The sequence below is a fragment of the Gossypium hirsutum genome, chromosome A09 (genome assembly GCF_007990345.1).
Source record: "Gossypium hirsutum isolate 1008001.06 chromosome A09, Gossypium_hirsutum_v2.1, whole genome shotgun sequence".
Lineage (NCBI taxonomy): Eukaryota > Viridiplantae > Streptophyta > Magnoliopsida > Malvales > Malvaceae > Gossypium > Gossypium hirsutum.
In genome coordinates this window covers 67,633,054-67,652,778 of record NC_053432.1, presented here as the reverse complement: position 1 = coordinate 67,652,778, position 19,725 = coordinate 67,633,054, and the positions used below count along the sequence as shown (strand labels likewise).

The following is a 19,725-nucleotide window of genomic DNA, read 5'->3' as shown; positions in this document are numbered from 1 at the left end:
CATTATTGATATAATAATATAGCTCAATAGTTGGGTTAAATTAGTTCTTTAATTGCTCGGGAGAGAATTAAGAGAACTTTAGTTCCCAAGTTAATAATCAACTCTATTAGGATAAATTGGGTGAAGATAGATCAATTAGCTAATACATTAAACGAAATTGTAATCCTAAGGTTTTAGGCAATCCAAATTTTGCTTCTTCATAAAGTCCCTCATTCATCTAATGAATAGGGGTCAATTTATTTATTTTTCAATGAAGGGCAATCCGAAATATAGTACAAGGACTGCTATAGTACTTTTACCACTAAATTTCAATGGTTATCGGTTCATCGACATGCCACGTCATTCATATGAAATCGGCTCAAATTTACAAATTACTTCGTCCAAAACCCGGTTTTAATTCTGACATAATAGAAGTTTTGTGAATATAAATAAAATTGAAATCAGAGTTCAATATGAGAAATGAGATTTGATTATTTCTATGAATTGTTATTTTATTGTACAAAGTTACAAAGTACAAACATGCAGATCTTTGGTATTGTTAACAACAGCTTTCACTCTCTTACTCCTTAAAAAGCTCACGACCAATCACCATTCTTCTTATCTCACTTGTTCCTGCTCCAATTTCATACAGCTTCGCATCTCGAAGCAGTCGGCCGGTTGTGTACTCATTTACATATCCGTTACCACCTAAACATTGTATAGCCTGCAAACCCGAATACAAATCAATACTATGATTTGGATCACAAATTACAGAATATGCCATGTGATCTCCATGTATGAATATGACTCAAAAATGGATTGACACTGTTTAGAACAACAAGGCCTACGCTGGATTAGCAAAATACCAATTGATTAGTTTACTCATCATCAAACTCTTTAACAGCTTTTTAGCTATGATCAGCTTCAATGCATGCGGCGCTGAAGACCCACTAAGACTGTTTGGCAGTCAAACAGGAACATGACAGCAAGATGCTAGCAGAAAGATCAGTCAGAAAGAGTATAGCCCTCTTGGCTTTTAATTACCTTTCATCTGCCACCACTCTACCCGAAGTAGAAGAAAAATCTGTTCAAGCCTATTTTTTTCTATCCTGTATTCTGCCATCTTTGTAAAGTTCACATGTATATATATACCATTTGGGAATAGCTATTATTTTGTCATTTTAAGCATGACACTATTGTTAGCTTTTAGTAGATACCCTGGATTGACCATCTTAATGCTATAAGTTGTATTAGTCTGCAGATCATAATACCATGACTTCACTCATTAATTGCAGCACTGTTTTCATGAACGTAATACAAAGAAAATTGTGAATAAAAACAAGTAAATCTTTCACCTGCAAAGCAACTTGAGTGGCTCGTTCAGCAGCACAAAGTATAACTCCAGCACAGTCCTGAAATTTTGCATCCACAAAAGTTATTGCATGCCTGAGTTGAGGCGTGCTATACTGCTATACAAGAACACACATTTATTTGATTTTAAGTTCACTTGATCTACATGCCTAGTTAAATAACTGAATCAAATAAATGGCAAAAACCGTTATCCTCACAATATATAGAGAATGTCATCTGAAGTTAGAGTAGCTGTTAATGGTATATGTTCATGTTCATGCGAGCATGGAGAATAACACTGGCCACATAAAATCATCAAGAATTGATAGTATCTGTGACTGTTTGAAAGACCAAGAAAACCATGGCATGCACCCCTTTTTTTCCCAACCCAAAAATAAATAAGGACTTCATTTCTTCAGAAACAATCTGATAATAATAGCATATATCTGGAACTTGAAATATTTGCACCTGATGATGATAATGACCAGGTTGGTAAATGTATCAAGTTTCATACAACTGTTTTTAGAAAAATATCATAAAGAATTTCAGGAATAAGAGAAAGGGAAAATAAAAGGAACCTTAGGGTCAACTCTCCCATTGTCGCAATCCCTTGCAACAGAATAGACATAGGACCTGAAAAATGAAAGCTGTCAACTTCTGCCATATGTAAATTAAATTTAGAAAGACTTGAAATTTTTATCACAAAACTATACCTTGATGATTGAAGAGAAGTATACATGTCAGCAACTTTCCCCTGTAATTGCAGTGTCTAAAATTCTAAGACAAGCATCCACAGAACATCATCAGGATAGCTTATGTTAACAATTATTACAAACCTGAATAAACTGAAATTCCCCAATAGGCCGGCCAAACTGTGACCTCTCTCGTATGTAAGGAAGAACAACATCAAGACATGCCTGCATTATACCAATGGGCCCAGCGGACAAAACAAGTCTCTCCAAATCTAGTCCTGACATCAATACATAAACTCCTGAAACAAGCAAAAACCCTCTATTAGAATATAACACAAGAAAACATAATATTAACTCACAACTGAAACACAAACCTGATCACCAGCTTTACATAGTACTGGCATAATCAAGAATACAAACTATGACTCCTCTTACAGTTTCTTTTAATAAATATTATTTACTTCTAAAATAGGGTTTCTTCGATCATATATGAAGTCCATGAGGTCATCTGACTAGGCAGCATACTTTTACCACCATAAAATATCTGCTATTGATCAATATATCGTTCCTATGCCCTAGAAGTAGAGGAAAAAGCTTTCAGAGATGCAAGACCTTTTCCTTCTTTGCCAAGAACATTTTCTTCTGGAATGAAGCAATTCTCAAAGACAAGCTCACATCTGCTCAGACCATCACACCATTATTAGAATGAAAGAGAGGAGCAGAAATGGACTTCAAAATATATGACTTCATTTACAGCAGTACAGACACATACGTATCACTTCCTCGCATCCCAAGTTTGTCCAATTTCTGAGCAGTGGTGTATCTGCATGACAAAAAATCAAAAGAGTAATGAATAAATCTATCATCTCATTTTGTTATCAAATTGTGGTCCTACATATGGATTTTATTTTACCTTGAAACAAGATACTTAAGGAAAGGTGTATCTAAATGATGGGGGTGACTGAGAAATTTTATGTATTTAAAACTCATTAATACCAGCCAGCTATCAGCCATTTAGAAAAGGGTGACATAGGTCTTTACGGTCTATATCCAATAAATATTTTTATGAAAAAATAATAATAAGTTGCAGTCATTTCAGGCACCCAAGGAGTATAGTCAGAATTGTTTATGTTCTACCATACAAGACCAAAAGAAATAAGTTCATATTTGGACTATCACCCAATTTCCTTTATAGATAAACAAAATGCACAGTAGATAGCTGTGATGCACGTACCCAGGTATTCCCTTATCAACAATAAATGCTGTGATTCCTTTTGAGCCAGCTGTGACATCTGTCTTTGCATAAACAACCTAAAAGATTTGATCAATAAGTATAAAACAAGAAATTTTAGCAGAAGAAAAGTTGTATATTGAAGAAAAGAGGATAACTTTATCCATTTTAAGCAGGGCTTCTTACAACCAGACACTCTGGCAAGGAAATTTTACCACCTAAGGACCGTGTAAAATGGTTTTCTATTCAAGCAAATAGTTTATCTGCTGAATGCTACTGCATGCAGCTTAAAATAAGCATAAAGCACTTGCTACACTGGAAACCGCATATAAGTACAACTACATTTTAAGGAAAAGCATTATTCCATAAAACCTTGTCCTAATCATAATGGAAAGAAATGTTGTTTACACCGACTATATTTATTGGTTGGAAGAAATACAAACAACAGTCTCCTGCCAATTGGATCACAGGAAAAAGCTGAATCTCACATTCAACAGGAATGTAAGGTTTAGTTATCAAAGTATGGCATCTCTAAATAGCATAGGGTATTAAATTGACAACACTAGATATATGGATTGCTGAAGAAGAATAACTTACCACCATATGCATATCATTCACTAGCATGTCTAGCAACTAACAAAATTAATGATTATTAAGTATCAAAATCCACTCAGTCTAATAGGAAGTGACCATACATCCAGAATGTATGCTTCATGTAGATATTCAGGTCAGTTTGGTATACTTATAAGGCTGAGGGCTATTTATAGACAGTAAATTTTATACTTTCTTGCACATCAATCTTAATAGAAATACCAATGTTTGAGCAACGGGACCATTAGTGCACCACATCTTGTTCCCATTTAGAAGATAACCCCCATCAACCCGATCAGCTTTGCACTTCATGCTAACAACATCAGAGCCAGCTGCAGGATTGCAAAAAAAAAAAAGAAAAAAAAAAGAAAAGGGCAGATGAAATTATTAGAATTTGTGCAGCCTAAGAAATGTTAATAAATCTAAGATATAAGCTAAGAAAAATGTTTGTCTAAGTTACCATTGGGTTCACTCATAGCAAGGGCTCCTACATGCTCTCCACTGATGAGCTACAAAAAGAGAGATAGTGGATATATCGTAAAGGAGATAGATTCCAAAAGAAAGAATGAAACAAGTAGGCAGAGGACCTTACTCACAACAAAGAGAGAAGATAACAATGGTACACAAAATATTAGCGTGAAGCGGGAGAGTAAGGGATGGTAGTATTGTCATGTTCTATTAAATGTAAGAATGCTGTTAAGGGGAAAAACAACTAACAGCTAGCAAGTGATAATGCATTAAGAACAGATCCTAAATGTACAAAACTTGAGCTTGACAATACAGCAATATAAAAAAATCCCAGGCTATGTTGATTATAGCACACACATAGAAAAAACCGAGTTTTTTTTTTATATATATCATTTCAATGCCAATAAGGCAATATATTCAAAATTAATGAAAGTTGGGCATTGGATTCGAAATAAAACCTTTGGTAAGTATTTCTCTTTCTGGGCAGGGTTTCCATTCCTCACCTAAGAAACCATAAAAAATATCACCTCAAAACCTGTTAGAAGATGCAGATTGAAAACAGAATAACAAAGGTAATAATTTGGTTTACCAACTGATTGATGCACAGATTAGAATGAGCACCATAGGAAAGACCAACCGACCCCGAAGCACGGCTTATTTCTTCCATTGCTATGCAGTGATACAAGTAACCAAGACCAAGTCCTCCATATTCCTCTTCAAGAGAATAGAAAATAGAAGTTCAAGGAAAAAATCAAGTCTCCTTCATTGATGATGTACTTATAAAACAAATAGGATGTTTTAGGCTAAAAATTGTATGGAATCCATTTGAATTTCACATTTACAGTAAAAGGGAGAAAATGGGTATATTTACCTGGGGCAGTTATCCCATGAAGATTAAAATCCCCCATGAGCTTCCATAAATTAACCTCCTGGATAAATGAATGAGTGAAGAAGCAAACAGTATTCAAAGAAATGAATAAAACATGAGAATCAAACAAAAAAAAAGTAATAAAAATAAAAAGATTAACTTAATTCGAACCTTGGGGAAAGAATTAGATTGGTCGATTTTGGAAGCATGAGGCGCAATATTTTCTTGTGCAAATTGCCTAACACTTTCTTTGAACTGGCATCATTAACCAAAAAAAAAAAAGGGAAAAGAAATCAAAGGAACTGGGAAAATCTAATGAAACCCAGAATATGTAAAACGTAAAAATTTACATTATTTTTTTTTGTAAATTAAAAAAAACCTGTAATTGAGTTTCATCAAATAGTAAGGAAGTTGAAGAGAAAAAAGCCCGTTGCCTTTCTTTTCTCAAAATTTTGCTGCAAAAAGAACTTGCAGCAATTATCCTCTGCATTTTTATTTGATTTTTTTTGGTTTTTTTTTCCGATTATAATTGAAAATCTAAAAAATTATATACAGAGAAACAATTAAGAAGAAATAGATGGAGATGAAGATGAAGATGAAAAACAAGCGTTAGTATTTTTTTATTTTTATTTTTTTGTATATATTGGGATGTGTAGCGTGCTGGACTTTATTTAATTGTAGAAAGGACACGTGGTGAATTTTAATTGGTGGGAGGAGTTGCCAAGTGCATTGCTACTATTATCTGAGTAGGACGAGACGAAGTTTATCCTTTTAGTTAATAACCTTCGCTTCATATATTATTTAGTATGAGCATTGACACATCTTTTTAATTTTTGTATTAATTGAAGGGTAAATTTTTAAAATAGTTATTTTTCTTTGTTTCAAATTATATTTTAGTCATTTATATTATTCTGTTGTAATATTTTAGTCACTGAGTCGTTAATTACCGTTAACGGTCTTACGGTAAGCTGATGTGGCATGTTAAATAATCATTTCAAATAAAAAATTTAGGTTAAATTATACAATTAGTCCCCATATTTTTTTTTGTTTTGAGCAATTTAAATTTTTTTATGTTCTTTCAACTTTTTTTTCATTCTCTTTTGCTTCTCCTTCTATTTTCCTCCATTCTCCATAGTTTTTTTTTTATGTTTTCCATTTGTTAAAATTAGTCCCTATACTTTTATTTTTTAAAAATTTTAATTTTTTCTTTTTCTTTATATGATATCTACATAAACACTTGATGATAATGAGTTTTAACATCATTTTCTTCTTCATTGTTGTTTTTCCATCGATACTAATGTCCACCTTCACTGTAAGACTACTATGAAAGCACCCATTACAACCATTTGCTAACTTCAAAATAAAAACAAATTGGCTAAGAGAAATTGTTCTGAATAAACTGAAAAAATAAAACATAAAAAGCAAACTATAGGGCAATAACGAAATCGACAAAAACACTAACGTAAAAGGAAAAAAGGATGGATCGGAGAAATGTGAATGACACATTTAAACCCCTTATCAAAATTAGCGACCACTGTTGGGACACTCCCTAACGAAATGCCCAAAGCCTCAATAGTTGTAACAAGCACCGCCACTGTTGTTGCCATATCTACCTCCACCATCGTTGCCACCTTGTGCTAAATAGCCCATCTCACCACACTTATAACATCCACCTCCACCATAACTGCCTCTCTTTCCTCCTCCACTATAACCATCGAATACATCACCATAACCGCACCACCACCACTGCTGCAGTCAGATATAGAGGAGCCATGAACAGGGTTGTCGTTGGGGCCAATAACCTCAACAACCTTGGCCGACATTTAGAAGACTTAACAACGTACTCGACCTCTTCACCATCGGCAAGGCTACGAAAACCCTCAGAACGAATGTTTTAGCAAATGAAAAATATAGAAAACTACATTAAAAGAAATGGAGAAGGGAGGAAAACAGAGGGAGAAGCAAAAGAGAATGGAAAAAAAAAGGAAAAAAAAAGAAAAGTTAAAAGAACATAAAATAAAATAATTAAATTGCTCAAAACGAAAAAATATAGGGACCAATTGTATAATTTAACCTAAAATTTTTGTTTGAAATGATGATTTAACATGTCACGTCAGCTTACATCGTTACATCGTTAATGATAATTAACGATTCAGTGACTAAAATGTTACAACACAATAATGTAAACAACTAAAATGTAACATTTCAAATATAAGTGATTAAAATGTAACTTGAGACAAACAAAAGTGACTATTTTAATAGTTTACCTTTAATTGAATGGATAGAATAATATTTTTTATAAAATTTGAAAGCTAAACAAATCATTATTAAAAAAAATAAAAGTAACCAACAGAGCATAATCTAATTATGAGTAGATATTTATTTTTACTTTTAAGCTTCTAATTATGAGTAGATATTTATTTTTACTTTTAAGCTTAGGTTTAAATAAAAAATTGTTCCCAAAATATAGTATTTTCTCTTATTTAAGTATTTAAACTTTTATTTAATTAAAAAATACCTAAATTATGATTCCATTAAACAAAATGGTATTCTAGTTTAAAAAAATTTAGCCAATAATGATGTCATACGTAACATTTTAATTAAATAAAAAAATTAAAAATAAAAATAAAATAAAATGTCATATAATATTATATTTTTCAATTTTTTCAATCATTTTCTTTTGGCATTTTATTCTTCATGTTCTCGAGTCTTTTAAGTTTTAACCATGATTCAAACACTTTACTTCCGCATTTTTTAAAATCCTGTAAAATATTATCATAATTACATAAAAGAAACTAAAAATACTATCACATGCATATGTATATGAAAACTCCGGATTTATGACACATATACGTGTTTAAAAATAACATATAATAAATAATGAAACATATGTTCTGAAATTAATTAATAATAATAACACATAAAAGATGTATAATATTAAAATAAAAAATTAGATTAAATTTTGAGTAAAACGAAATTGAAACAATAAATACATTAGATTGACAATACTAAGTGCACTAGAATTATTTATTATGGCGCCATCATCAAAATGAATGTAATAAATTGTGCATATTATAATAAAAACAATAAAATAAAATTTTGGTTGAGTGATAAATTTAAAGTTTTGCTAATCTAATTGGCATAGGTTTGAATACCACCTCATGCATATTTTTATTGGTTTTTGTTAAAATGAAAAGACTAAAATACCCTTAAATAGTATAACTTATTTTAAATATGGAAGATTATTTTTATAATTTTTTTAACTGAGTTGGTGACCTAGTTGAGGGTGACAGCAATATACTAAAACACTTAAAACAATATAGATATATAATTGATGGATGTAATAAAGTATGCATAATAAAATAAAAATATACAAAAATATTAAAATGAAATTTTGGTTGTGGGTTCAAATCTCACAATATTATTTTTATTGTTTTTGTTAAAATGAAAAGATTAGATACCCTCGAATAGTATAACTTTTTTTAATTATTTTTTGGTAAAACACTAACTCATTAAGACAATAAATAATATAGATGCTTAATGACTCAATTGGCTTAATAAGTTTTTTAGAAGTTTTATTTAATATTAAATTAAATTTTTTTATTTAGTTAAATATATCACATGTCACAATTTCATTGATTAAGAAAATTTTTTTTAAACATGAGTGACAGTTGGACCATTTTGTATAACAAAATCATGGTTTAAGTATCACTTTTTATCAAAAAAATTTGAATATCTAAAATCTGACTCCTCACAGAGGAGAGGGGATCCTTGCTGAAATAGAGGATCAAATCGAAAGATCGCGAGAGCAGGATCATATACGCGATCAGAAAAGAGCCCGTGAAAGGGTGGGCTTACTAGCTGCCCACTCTAAACTCTAGAATCGTAGTTCTATTCTACATGTGGAGAAGAATCGTCTGAAGTTTAGAATAAATGAACTTCAGTTTCGGAAGGATCAACAAAAATTCCGTCGTGAGTACACTTGTTGGCCCTTTCGATTCCCGGAAGGGACAGAACTTTCCTTTTGGAAATTCTAAGGGCAACGTTTCTGGTCTTATTGCGGAATGGGTACTTGTAAGCTCCGACGTTAGGTCTAGATTTAAGAAATGTTTGAATAAAGACTGATGGGTTCATCTTTCTTTTCTCCCGAAATCAAAAGTCTTGATATTTTGAGCTTTTAAAAAATCAACCTAATAATCAATGAAATTATTTAAAAATCAGCAACTTAAAAAAAAGACGTATTTTAATCTTGAAACTTTTAAAATACCAATTTTCTTCTAATAATTCTAAAAGGAATTGGTTTTATATTATATATAGATATAGATAAGTTTTTTAAAATAAATATTTTAGTTCAATTATAAATATATCATAATATGTACATATCTTTAGCTTAAAAAATTAGTTCAGATTTTAGTAATTTTAAATACCCAAAAATAAAATAAAATAAGTGAAGAAAAATAGAAAAAAAGAGAATAAAGAGTTGTATTATATTTTTGCAATTGCTTCAGACAGCCCAAATGCGATTTTATAGCTTTGAAAATTGATGTATTCCAGAAGAAGAGAAAGGCTCCCATGTGTATAACTTTACGAAAAAAGAAACTCATTTATGGACGAAATCAGTCTAAAGATAGAATAAATGATGTCACATTCAATAGGTAGTTAAAATCATCAATCATCAACATCCAAGCTTCATGCCAAACCTTATAGCATCGTCCAACAATTCATAATTTCCCTCTACTAGCAATATGTTCTTTTTCTTTAGATTAAATGAAGGGAGTCTAGTTCCAAGTGTGCTTTAGTTGAAGCAAGTGTTGAACAGGCAATGTTTCCTCATAATTGATTTAATAAAGGCCATTATTTGGAATTATCGAGTGATTGATAATGAAAATTACAGGAATTTAATTCATCATGATCTTTGTCTTTTTGAGACATAAGGTAAGGCCAAGATTTTGGAGAAGAAACTTTCTTTTTCGAACTGCTTTGAAGTGGCAGCACAAGGGTTTAGAGGAAGTTTGGTTTTACTTTGACACAAGAACTTAATTCATCTTGGTGTTAAAAACTCTACTCATCAAACCATTAACTGCTTTATTAAGGAAAGGGGTAAAGAATGGCAAGCTTCTTTCATGTATGTACAATTGAACAAGGAAGCTGAGGCATGGTTTTGTAGGGAGTTGGCGGGTTGGGGTTCAAATATTAGATAGCCATGGATGATCGTCGAGGATTTCAATGATTTTGCATCTCTAGCTGAATGATGTGGGGGAGCAAGTGATTGTGTCGACAAAATGATATTATTTAGAGAAAGATGGAGTTCTTCTAACTTGCTAGGTATCGGGTCTAATTGATTGAAATATACTTAGGTTCACAAGTCACTAGGTAGAATTATTTTGCAACAGAGACTAGACAGAGTATGAATTAATGATTCGACATTGAGAGTTTTCCCATAACTTTATGTTTTTAACTTGCTTTGTTTCTATTCAGATCACCTAATCTTGTTGAACACCATGGGCAAAGAGTCGTTTGGTAATATTTTCGTTAAAAAGAAAACTAAGCTGAAAAGACTACGTGGGATTCAACAAGCACTAAATTATATGATCTCGTCTCAACTTCAAAAGTTGGAGGTAGATCTTAATGATGAATATCAAGCCATTTTGACAGAAGAAGAACTGTTATGGCTTCAAACTTCCTGACTTGATTGGATTTCAAAGGTCGAGCGAAATATAAAATTTTTCTACTTTGATACAAGACAACAAGAATGAGGTAATGGGGTTGTTTATTGATGAAGTTTGGGTGATTGATCAAAAGAGAATGATGGATCATGTGGTGCAGTTTTTTGCACAACTTTTTTTTGCGAAGAAGCGACTTACTCCACTCTCTTGCACTGATTCTAGTTCTCATCTTTTGTCGTCTCGATGGATGAGACGTGTTCAAGCCTATTCTCAATGAAAGGTTTAAAAGCTCCCTGTTCGAGTGGCATTCAACCAATCCTTTACCAAAATTATTGGGAGCTAAAGTGTTCTTGGTTCTCATTCCAAAGTCCACATTAGCAGATAGATTACCCTTGTTCATCTTATTAGTTTATTCAACACAACATACAAGGTACCCTTTAAAACGTTTGTCAATAGATTAGGTTTGATTTTTACAACAAATTATTGGACCTTTTCAGAATAATTTTCTTACTAGAAGGGGTACTATGAATAAAATATTAGTTACACAAGAAGTTGTCCATCAATATGTGGAGTCGTAAGGGAGCGATGATTTTGAAAATTGATTTGCAGAAAGTGTATGATAATGGCTACTAAGATTTTCTAAAGTTTGTGCTTATTGGCTTCAGATTACCTATCAGATTGGTTGATCTAATAATGTTCTAAGTCAAATCTAATAAGATTATGTTAATTTGGAATGGACAAATGACCTCAGAATTTTACCATCAACATGGCTTAAAACAGGGTGATCCTTTAGCACCACAGCTCTTCATTATGGTGATGGGAAAGCTTTCTTAAATGATCTTGAATAGAGTTGCGAAGAGGTTACTGTAAACGTTTAAGATTTGTAGAAGAGGATATGATATCTCACATCTCTTCTTTGCAGATGATTTGTAGTTTTTGGTGTGAGTAAATATTGTGAGAATAAGGTAAAAGAGAGTAAATGATTGTACTAAAAAACACATTAGATGTTATTCCCAAGACAGATTTGAGGAGTCACAAACATTCTCACTTAAAACTCAATCTCCTAGACAAAATCTCCCTACAATGTAATTTAATAACACAATATGTCACTACAATTACAAATAAGAAGAGGGGGATATTATCTTATGAAGAAAATGACAATTTTTGGGGATGATTTAAAGGTGGAGAAATCAACTCTATTTATAGTATTACAAACATTCTACAACCTTATTTTTTTAGATGTGAGCTTGTGTTATTTTAATAACAAATTTCCACATCTTCAATCTCCTTACAAAACAATATTTGATAGTGTCTTCAAATTCTAACCTTTAAGTTTTAACATTGATCAGATCCAAACATAGTTGAAACTTGACTGCAATCACAACCTTAGTTATCATATCGATAGGATTCTAGATGGTTGAAATTTTTAGAATCTTTACTCCACCTTTTTCCAAAATTTCTCATACAAAATGATATTAGACATCAATGTGCTTCGTCCTTGCATGATAAACTTGACTTTTTGTTAATTGAACAGCACTTTGACTATCGCAATGTACTTTGACATACTTTTGTTTAATTTCCAGTTCACTAAACAACCCTTAAAGCAAAATTGCCTCTTTTACAGCCTTTGTGGTTGCCATATACTCTGCTTCTGTAGAAGATAAAACAACTGTTGACTGTAAAATAGACTTTCAACTAACTGTGCCTTTGCTAGAGGAAACACATAACTAATAGTTGACCACCATTTGTCCAGATCATCTGCATAGTCTGAATCACAATATCCAATAATACCTTGATTATCTTCCTCTTCAAAAATCAGTCCAACATCTATTATATTCTAGATATATCGCAAAATCCATTTCACAGCTTGCCAATGCTCCTTTCCCGGATCATGCATATACTTGCTCATGACCCCAACTGCTTGTGAGATGTTAGATCTTGTACATACCATAGCATACATTAAGCTCCTAACAATTTTTGTATATGGTATCATTGGCATGTATTCTCGTTCTACATCATCCTTTGACGACATAGAGACATTAAGCTTGAAATGAGGAGCAAGAGAAGCGTAATAGGTTTTGACTTCCCATTCATGCCAAAACGCTTTAGCAATTTTCTCATAGATTGTTTTTGAGTTAAACAAAACCTCTTCAAACTTTTATCTCGAGTTATCTTCATGCCTAAAATCTTCTTTTATTTCTCCTAGATCCTTTATTTTAAACTCATTTTTCAACTGTATCTTTAATTTTTAAATCTCTACTTGACTTTTGGAAGCTATCAACATATCAACATAAAGAAGATATATGAGAAACCATTTTGAAGCTTGTGGAAATACACACTAGTCATATTTGCTTCTTGTGTACATCTGTTCTATCATAAATTTGTTAAATCGCTTGTACCACTACCTAGGAGATTACTTTAAGTCGTACAACAAATTTTCAAGTTTACACACTAAATTTTATTTTCCAGCAACCTTGAATCCTTCTAGTTGAGTCATATAGATTTCCTATTCCAAGTTTTTATGAAAAGAAGTAGTTTTTACATCCACTTGAACTAGTTCCAAATCCAACTGTGCCACCAAAGCTAATGAAATTCTAATGGAGGAATGTTTAACAACTAGAGAAAATACCTCATTGTAATCAATTCCCTCCTTCTGGGTATAACCTTTCGCCATCAATCTTGCTTTGTAACGCACATTATCTTGGCTAGGAAATCCTTATTTCTTTGCAAACACTCACTTGCACCCAATTGCCTTCTTTCCCTTTGGCACTAGCTAGCTTCCAAGTTTGATTCTTTTGAAGGGACTGCATTTATTCATTAATGGAAATACTCTACTTTTCTTCTTCAGAACTCTGAATTGCTTTATTAAAAATGGTAGGAATGTCATTAGCTCTAACTGGGAATGTATAAGCCACCATATCAGCAAAGCCAACAAACTTTTTAATTATTCTCCTTAACTTATTAGTTGCAATTGATTCACGTTGCTATGAGAGTTCTTGGGTCTAAACCTCCTCTTCACTAGGGTCTCATTCTTCCACTAGATCCTTCCTACTAGAGTCTCTTTCGAACTCCACCTACTTATGAGTATCATTTGACTACTCATTTTGCACTTTTGAAAACATGGTAGATTCATCAAAAGTGACATCTCTACTGAAGATAATTTTATTTGTTTCTGGAAACCATAGGCGAAAACCTTTTATGCTAGAAGTGGTATTAAGAACACGACTTTCTTAGCTCCTGGATCCAACATTGCTTCCTTAACATGATAGTATGCAACGAAACCAAACACATATAAGGAATTATAGCCTGTAGCAGGCTTTCCACTAAATTTCTCCAATGGTGTTTTTCCTTCAATTTTAGTAGATAGTAGACGATTGATGAGATGGCAAGCATATGTTATAGCCTCAGCCCAAAACTCTGTATTAAATCCAACATTGGATAGCATACATCGAACTTTCTCCAACAGCGTTCGATTCATATGTTTTGCCACCCTATTTTGTTATGGTGTAGATTTGACAATGAAGTGCCTGATGATGCCCTCATCTTCACAAATCTTTACAAATGAATCACTTCTATACTCTCCACCATTATCTGTGTGAAGATGCTTTATCCTTTTGTCTGTTTGAGTTTTCATCATCAGTTTCTACTTAAGAAAGCTCTTAACACTTTATCCTTTGTCTTCATTGTATACACTCATGCTCTTTAGGAATAATCATCAACAAAAGTTACATAATAATGTTTTCCTCCCAAAAGCTTGTTTTAGAGGGACCTCAGACATCTAAGTGGACAAAATCCAAGATGCCTTTAGTATCATAGATTGCAGTCCCAAACTTCACACTTGCCTGCTTCCCCTTGATGCAATGCTTACAAAAATCCAGTTTTCAAGTTCTTCTTTCTTTCAATAATCCTTGATTGATGAGTAAGTTCAAGAGTGCCTTGGAGAATTCAACAAACCGTTAGATTTATTGATAAATTTATACAAGTTTAAACTATTTATCTCCCTAAACGTTCCACGAGATAAAACAATGAAACTTAGCATTGCTTGTGGTATACCATTAATGAATGATCTAAGAATGTACTTGGTGTTCTCATTATTCATGGTAGGTTCACAAAAGATACGTATTCTCATATGATAGATAAAATTAAAAAAAAATGGTGGATTGGAAAGGTAGAGTCTTTTTTCAACAGGAAGAAGTTTTGATTAAATCGACAATGGTGACAATTCCCCTTTATATGGTGCAATCTGTGCTTTTGCTAGTTTTGGTTTGTAACCGGTTGGATCGTATTAATAGGAATTCATTTTGGGGTGGCACATCAAATTATAAACATAATCAATTGGTGCACTGGGACAGAAATTGTGTTTCAAATATTAGATTTTGGTTGGACTAGTGGGTAGGCAATGGACCACTATGAAAACTAATTCAATCTAATAGTTTTGTGCCAACAGAAAGGTTTCTGACTTTATTGATGATTCAAGGAATTGGAATTTATTTGTGGTTCAACATGTTCACTCGATTGACGTTTTCCTGGAAATTAAGGCCACTTTGTTGCCATAGTTCCAAGTTGTCGATGACTCCTTTTGCTGGGGATGTGAAAGCAATGGAGATTCAAAGTGGTGTCTGCTTACTCAGTGCTTGTTGATCTTTATCGAGATATGCATATGGGGAGAAGATGGGATTGGATTTGTTCTTTGCAGCGCCGTGAACGCATCCAATTCTTCATTTGGCTTGTCATGCGGGATAAACTAAACTAGAATAAATTGCGTGCTCATAAAGATATGACTTCAAATGCAAGTTACAGCTATTATTGAGGGAGTGTCAAGTCCATTGAGCACGTTCTAAGGAGTTGTTCGAAGGCTAAAGAGGTGTGGAATGAGTTGCACATTTGTGCTATTTAACATGACTTTTTCAAATGTAATTGTTATACATAGGTTAAGCGAAATGCTAAATCAGCCAAATATATGACTGGAACTTTTTATGGGCCTCTCTCTTCTTAACCACGATATGGAGTTCGTGGAAAAGTTGTAATGTAAGGGTGCTCAAAAACAAGTCTCAATCTACAGGGGAAATTTTGTGCCATGAAAAAACAACTTGCTGTTGATATCGGTTGGGCTACGATAGGAGCAACTTCCAATATTGCAAAAGGGATCCAAAGGGTTTTGTGGACGAAACTGCCGGAGGGCTCAATGATTTTAAACATGGATGGAGCAGTGAGATCCATCACAATTGACCATAATAGTAAATGGATTAAAGATATAATAGTTTGAAAGCGAAGCTCTGGGGAATTCGACAAGGGATGCAAATGGAAAAATCATTGGGCATCCAAAACTTGGTTGTTGAGGTTGATGCAAGACTAGTGGTACATTTGCTTAATTTCGCGCATCGTGTGATTGTCTTGCTTTAATTAGGGAAGGATGGATCAATGATATTCGACATATTTATCGGGAAAGAATGTGGACTATTTGGCCAACTTAACATAACATTCTAATTTTGGAATGCATTATTTGGAGGTTCCACCACAAATTTAGGAGTTGTATTTTTTTCACTCATGATTTAAATTAATTCGTTTTATTCTAATTTTATACATATTGCATATATGTTGATATTATTATTAATTTTAAATTATATATTTTATTATTTATTGAATATTATTTTTAAATATTTACTTATATTTTATACGTAATTTTTATATATATAGCGCCCAATAGAATTATTAATTTCAATTAAACCCAATTATGTAAGATGCATTAATTTAGTTCTCATATATAGAATTTTAATTTTCATGTTATACATAATTACTTAAAAGGTTCAATTTTTTTTCAAAATTATTTTATTATTAGGTTATAGTTAAAGAAGCATGTGAAAAAGGTTGGTTGCTCCAATCCTATTGAATGGGACTAGCACGCCACTTTGAAGGCTGGGCGGCTGCATTTCTAACAGTCATACAAATAAAATTGGTTAAAATTAGCTTTCAGTCCCTGTACTTTTAGTTTTTGTACTTTAAAAATTAAAAATTCAATTTTTTTTTTCAATTTAAAAATTTTAAGTTAATCATTACTTTGTCGGCAGTTTTTTTCAGCATTTATCAACTTAATATATTTAATTTTTGTTAATCATATACCATATTATGTGAAGATAGGCTAATTAATATGTCAAACTAACAAATTTTAACAAAAAAAAAAAGCAATATAAATGATTGGATTGAGATTTTCAAAACTATAAAAGTAGAAAGACTTAATTTCAACTTTTTTTTAAGTATAAAGACTAAATCTTAAATTTTATAAAAATATACGAGCTAACACCATATTTTAACCAATAAATTTCCCTCTTTTTTCCTTTTACAATCATAGAAATACAACCTAGGATAATGATTTAAAAAAAAAAACCTGGCAAAGTCGGTTTAAGCAAACGCGGTTGCCAAATCTGATAAATAAATGTTCTTTCTAAACCATTCCGATTTATCTCAATCATTCGTTCATTCCTCTTAATTTGTTTCTTCTTCCACCTTTAGCAGAGGAAAAACCAATCGTGGTTTACGTATCGATTTTAGATTAGAGGGTGGGCGGCATGGATAGGGTGAAACAAATAGCGAGCCTTGAAGCAGAAACCCTGAACAGGTTAAGCAACTGGGGACGATACTCAACTTCGGATGACCCAACAAGAACGGGGAGGGTGGAGTTCATGAGGTGCGACGACATGAGAACGGAGGTGGCCATGTGGAGGGCTCGTGAGACCAACCGAGACTTGGAAACGACGTTAATGGAAGTCCAGCTGGAGGTGAATATTGAACTCGCCAAACTCTTGTCGGAAACAATCCACCCTGCCTTTGCTGGAACAAATGGGGTGGAAATAGAAGAGGAAGATGGTCATGTTTGTGGGATTTGTCCACAGTATATGGAGAAAGGAGAGGAAGCAAGAGGCATGAGAGTGTGCGGCCATATGTTCCATGATTATTGCATTTTCGAGTGGGTTAAGAGGAAACCAAATTGCCCTCTCCGTCGATGCCCAATCCATACTAACACCAAACACTAAATACATTTAATATTTACAATTTTGACTTTGTACTATCTCTATATTCCATTTCCTCTCGTTGCTTCACAAAATATATTCTCTCAGAAAACTAGATTTCAACTTCAACATTTTATGGAAAAGCCCAAATCCTGATTTAATTTTTAATATTCAGGAAAAAAAAAAGCATACTTACATAAACATTTCAAGAGGAAAATGAATTTATGAAGATGGGGTGTGGCGGTGGGATGGCTTATTAACGTGAAAATTAGGATTTATATAAATTGTTAAGAGTTTTCTAGGATTTTAAATGAGGCGAGAGAGTACTAAAAATAATTAAGGAAACTGATCGAAATATGAAATTTTATATTTTCTTATGAAAAATTTTATTTTTCAAGTTGTAAGAATTTTCAGGATTTTTAAACAAAGTCTCGTTAACTAAAAAGAAATTTAAATGGGATTATTTTACTTTTATATAGTTTTACCATAAGTTAAAGGTAAAATAGCGTTTTTAGCCCTTAATGTTTAAGGTTTTTTTTTTATTAATTTGATACTTATTCTTTAAAACTAAAAAAAAATTAAAAAATATTGTTTTCATATTGTAAATAAGAATTTCAAAAAAAAAGTATAATATTTTTATAAAAATTCAAAATGTATGAAAAAAATAAAAACCCTTTAAAATTCAAAAATAAAATATAAAATATTTTTTAAATAATTTAATTTTTTTTAAAATAAAAAAATAAAAAGTTCTAAAAATTCAAAAAATATATTATTAAGAGGTGTTCATGAGCCATGTAATCCAATTAGCCCAATCAACTCGACTAGTTTTGGGATGAACTTGAGCTTACATTTTTAAGATTGGGCTTGGATGACTTGACCGTTTTATTATTTAAAAGAATAAAAATATAAAAATTTATATCAATAATAATTTTTATAATTAAATTTAAATATAATTTGTTATTATTATTAAACAATGAAATGTTTCCATTTGGGCGAAAATGAACTTAAAGTCGAAAATTTTCTTAAATCCGGGCCTTGACCTAGTTTCACCCTTATCACCTCTAATGGTAATAAGGTCTCTCCAAAAAATGATATTATAATAAACTTGAATTTAACAAAATAATCTTAATGGGTTAACAGTTGGACATAAAATTTGAAATCTAAAAAGTAAGACTAAATTCCCAATTAATAAAAGTACATGGACTAAATTAAAATTTATAAAGAATACTGGGCCTTATGACATATTTTAACCTAGTATAAAATATTAATATTTTAAGGGTAAACTACACTCAAGTAAGGTTGAGCAATAAAAATCGAAAATCGACCCGAACTGAGGTGTTTGGATGGTTTATGAAATGCAAGTTTAAAAATTGCGGTTACCCAAAATCAAATTAATTTCTATTTTTTATTTATTTTATAATCAATTTTAAATTTTTAAGATATAAAAATAAATATTTTTATATTTAAAATAGTGAAATTAATTTTAAAGTTATTGAAAACTTATTGCATTTTACAAATATTTATGAATTTTTTTGAAATTTTATTAAATAATATTTAAAAGCCATAAAATAAATTTCATTTTATCAAAATAAGTCTAAAATTTAAAATAAAAATTAATATAAAAAAATTAAAAATCGAATCAAGCCAAACCGAATTATGATGGAAGGTTAACAAATTTTTTTAAAATAACCTACCGAATCGAAATGATATTATCTCTACACCCAAGTTTATGAGATTATTAGTAAGATTACATTTTGATCACTTAACTTTAAAAAATTTACAAAATAGCCACTAAACTATTTGAAAGCTTTCATTTAAATCATTGAACTATTTGAAAGTTATTATTTAAGTCATTGGGTTATTATTTAAAAAA

General features: G+C 31.7%; 1 protein-coding gene across 1 annotated transcript; it reads right to left on the bottom strand.

The window, feature by feature from the left end:
• Positions 1 to 453: 453 nt before the first annotated feature.
• LOC107889251 (isovaleryl-CoA dehydrogenase, mitochondrial) lies at positions 454 to 5,818 on the bottom strand. The gene is made up of 15 exons (XM_016813612.2): positions 5,559 to 5,818; positions 5,351 to 5,434; positions 5,183 to 5,240; positions 4,901 to 5,025; positions 4,770 to 4,814; positions 4,304 to 4,352; positions 4,066 to 4,175; positions 3,256 to 3,332; positions 2,794 to 2,844; positions 2,634 to 2,698; positions 2,166 to 2,320; positions 2,043 to 2,083; positions 1,908 to 1,962; positions 1,335 to 1,391; positions 454 to 703 (listed from the first exon to the last, which is right to left on the bottom strand). The coding sequence occupies exons 1-15, from the start codon at positions 5,667 to 5,669 to the stop codon at positions 560 to 562; spliced, it is 1,227 nt and encodes a 408-aa protein (XP_016669101.1). The 5' UTR covers positions 5,670 to 5,818; the 3' UTR covers positions 454 to 559.
• Between the last annotated feature and the right edge of the window lie 13,907 nt (positions 5,819 to 19,725).

What these genes read in the sequence shown, in the direction of transcription:
- LOC107889251 (XM_016813612.2), bottom strand. Translation starts at nt 5,669, where the DNA reads ATGCAGAGGATAATTGCTGCAAGTTCTTTTTGCAGCAAAATTTTGAGA. An exon ending in ATCTGTGCATCAATCAGTTG is followed by an intron (nt 4,815 to 4,900) that starts GTAAACCAAATT and finishes ATGGTTTCTTAG; the next exon opens with GTGAGGAATGGAAACCCTGC. An exon ending in ACTTCTCTTCAATCATCAAG is followed by an intron (nt 1,963 to 2,042) that starts GTATAGTTTTGT and finishes TTCATTTTTCAG; the next exon opens with GTCCTATGTCTATTCTGTTG.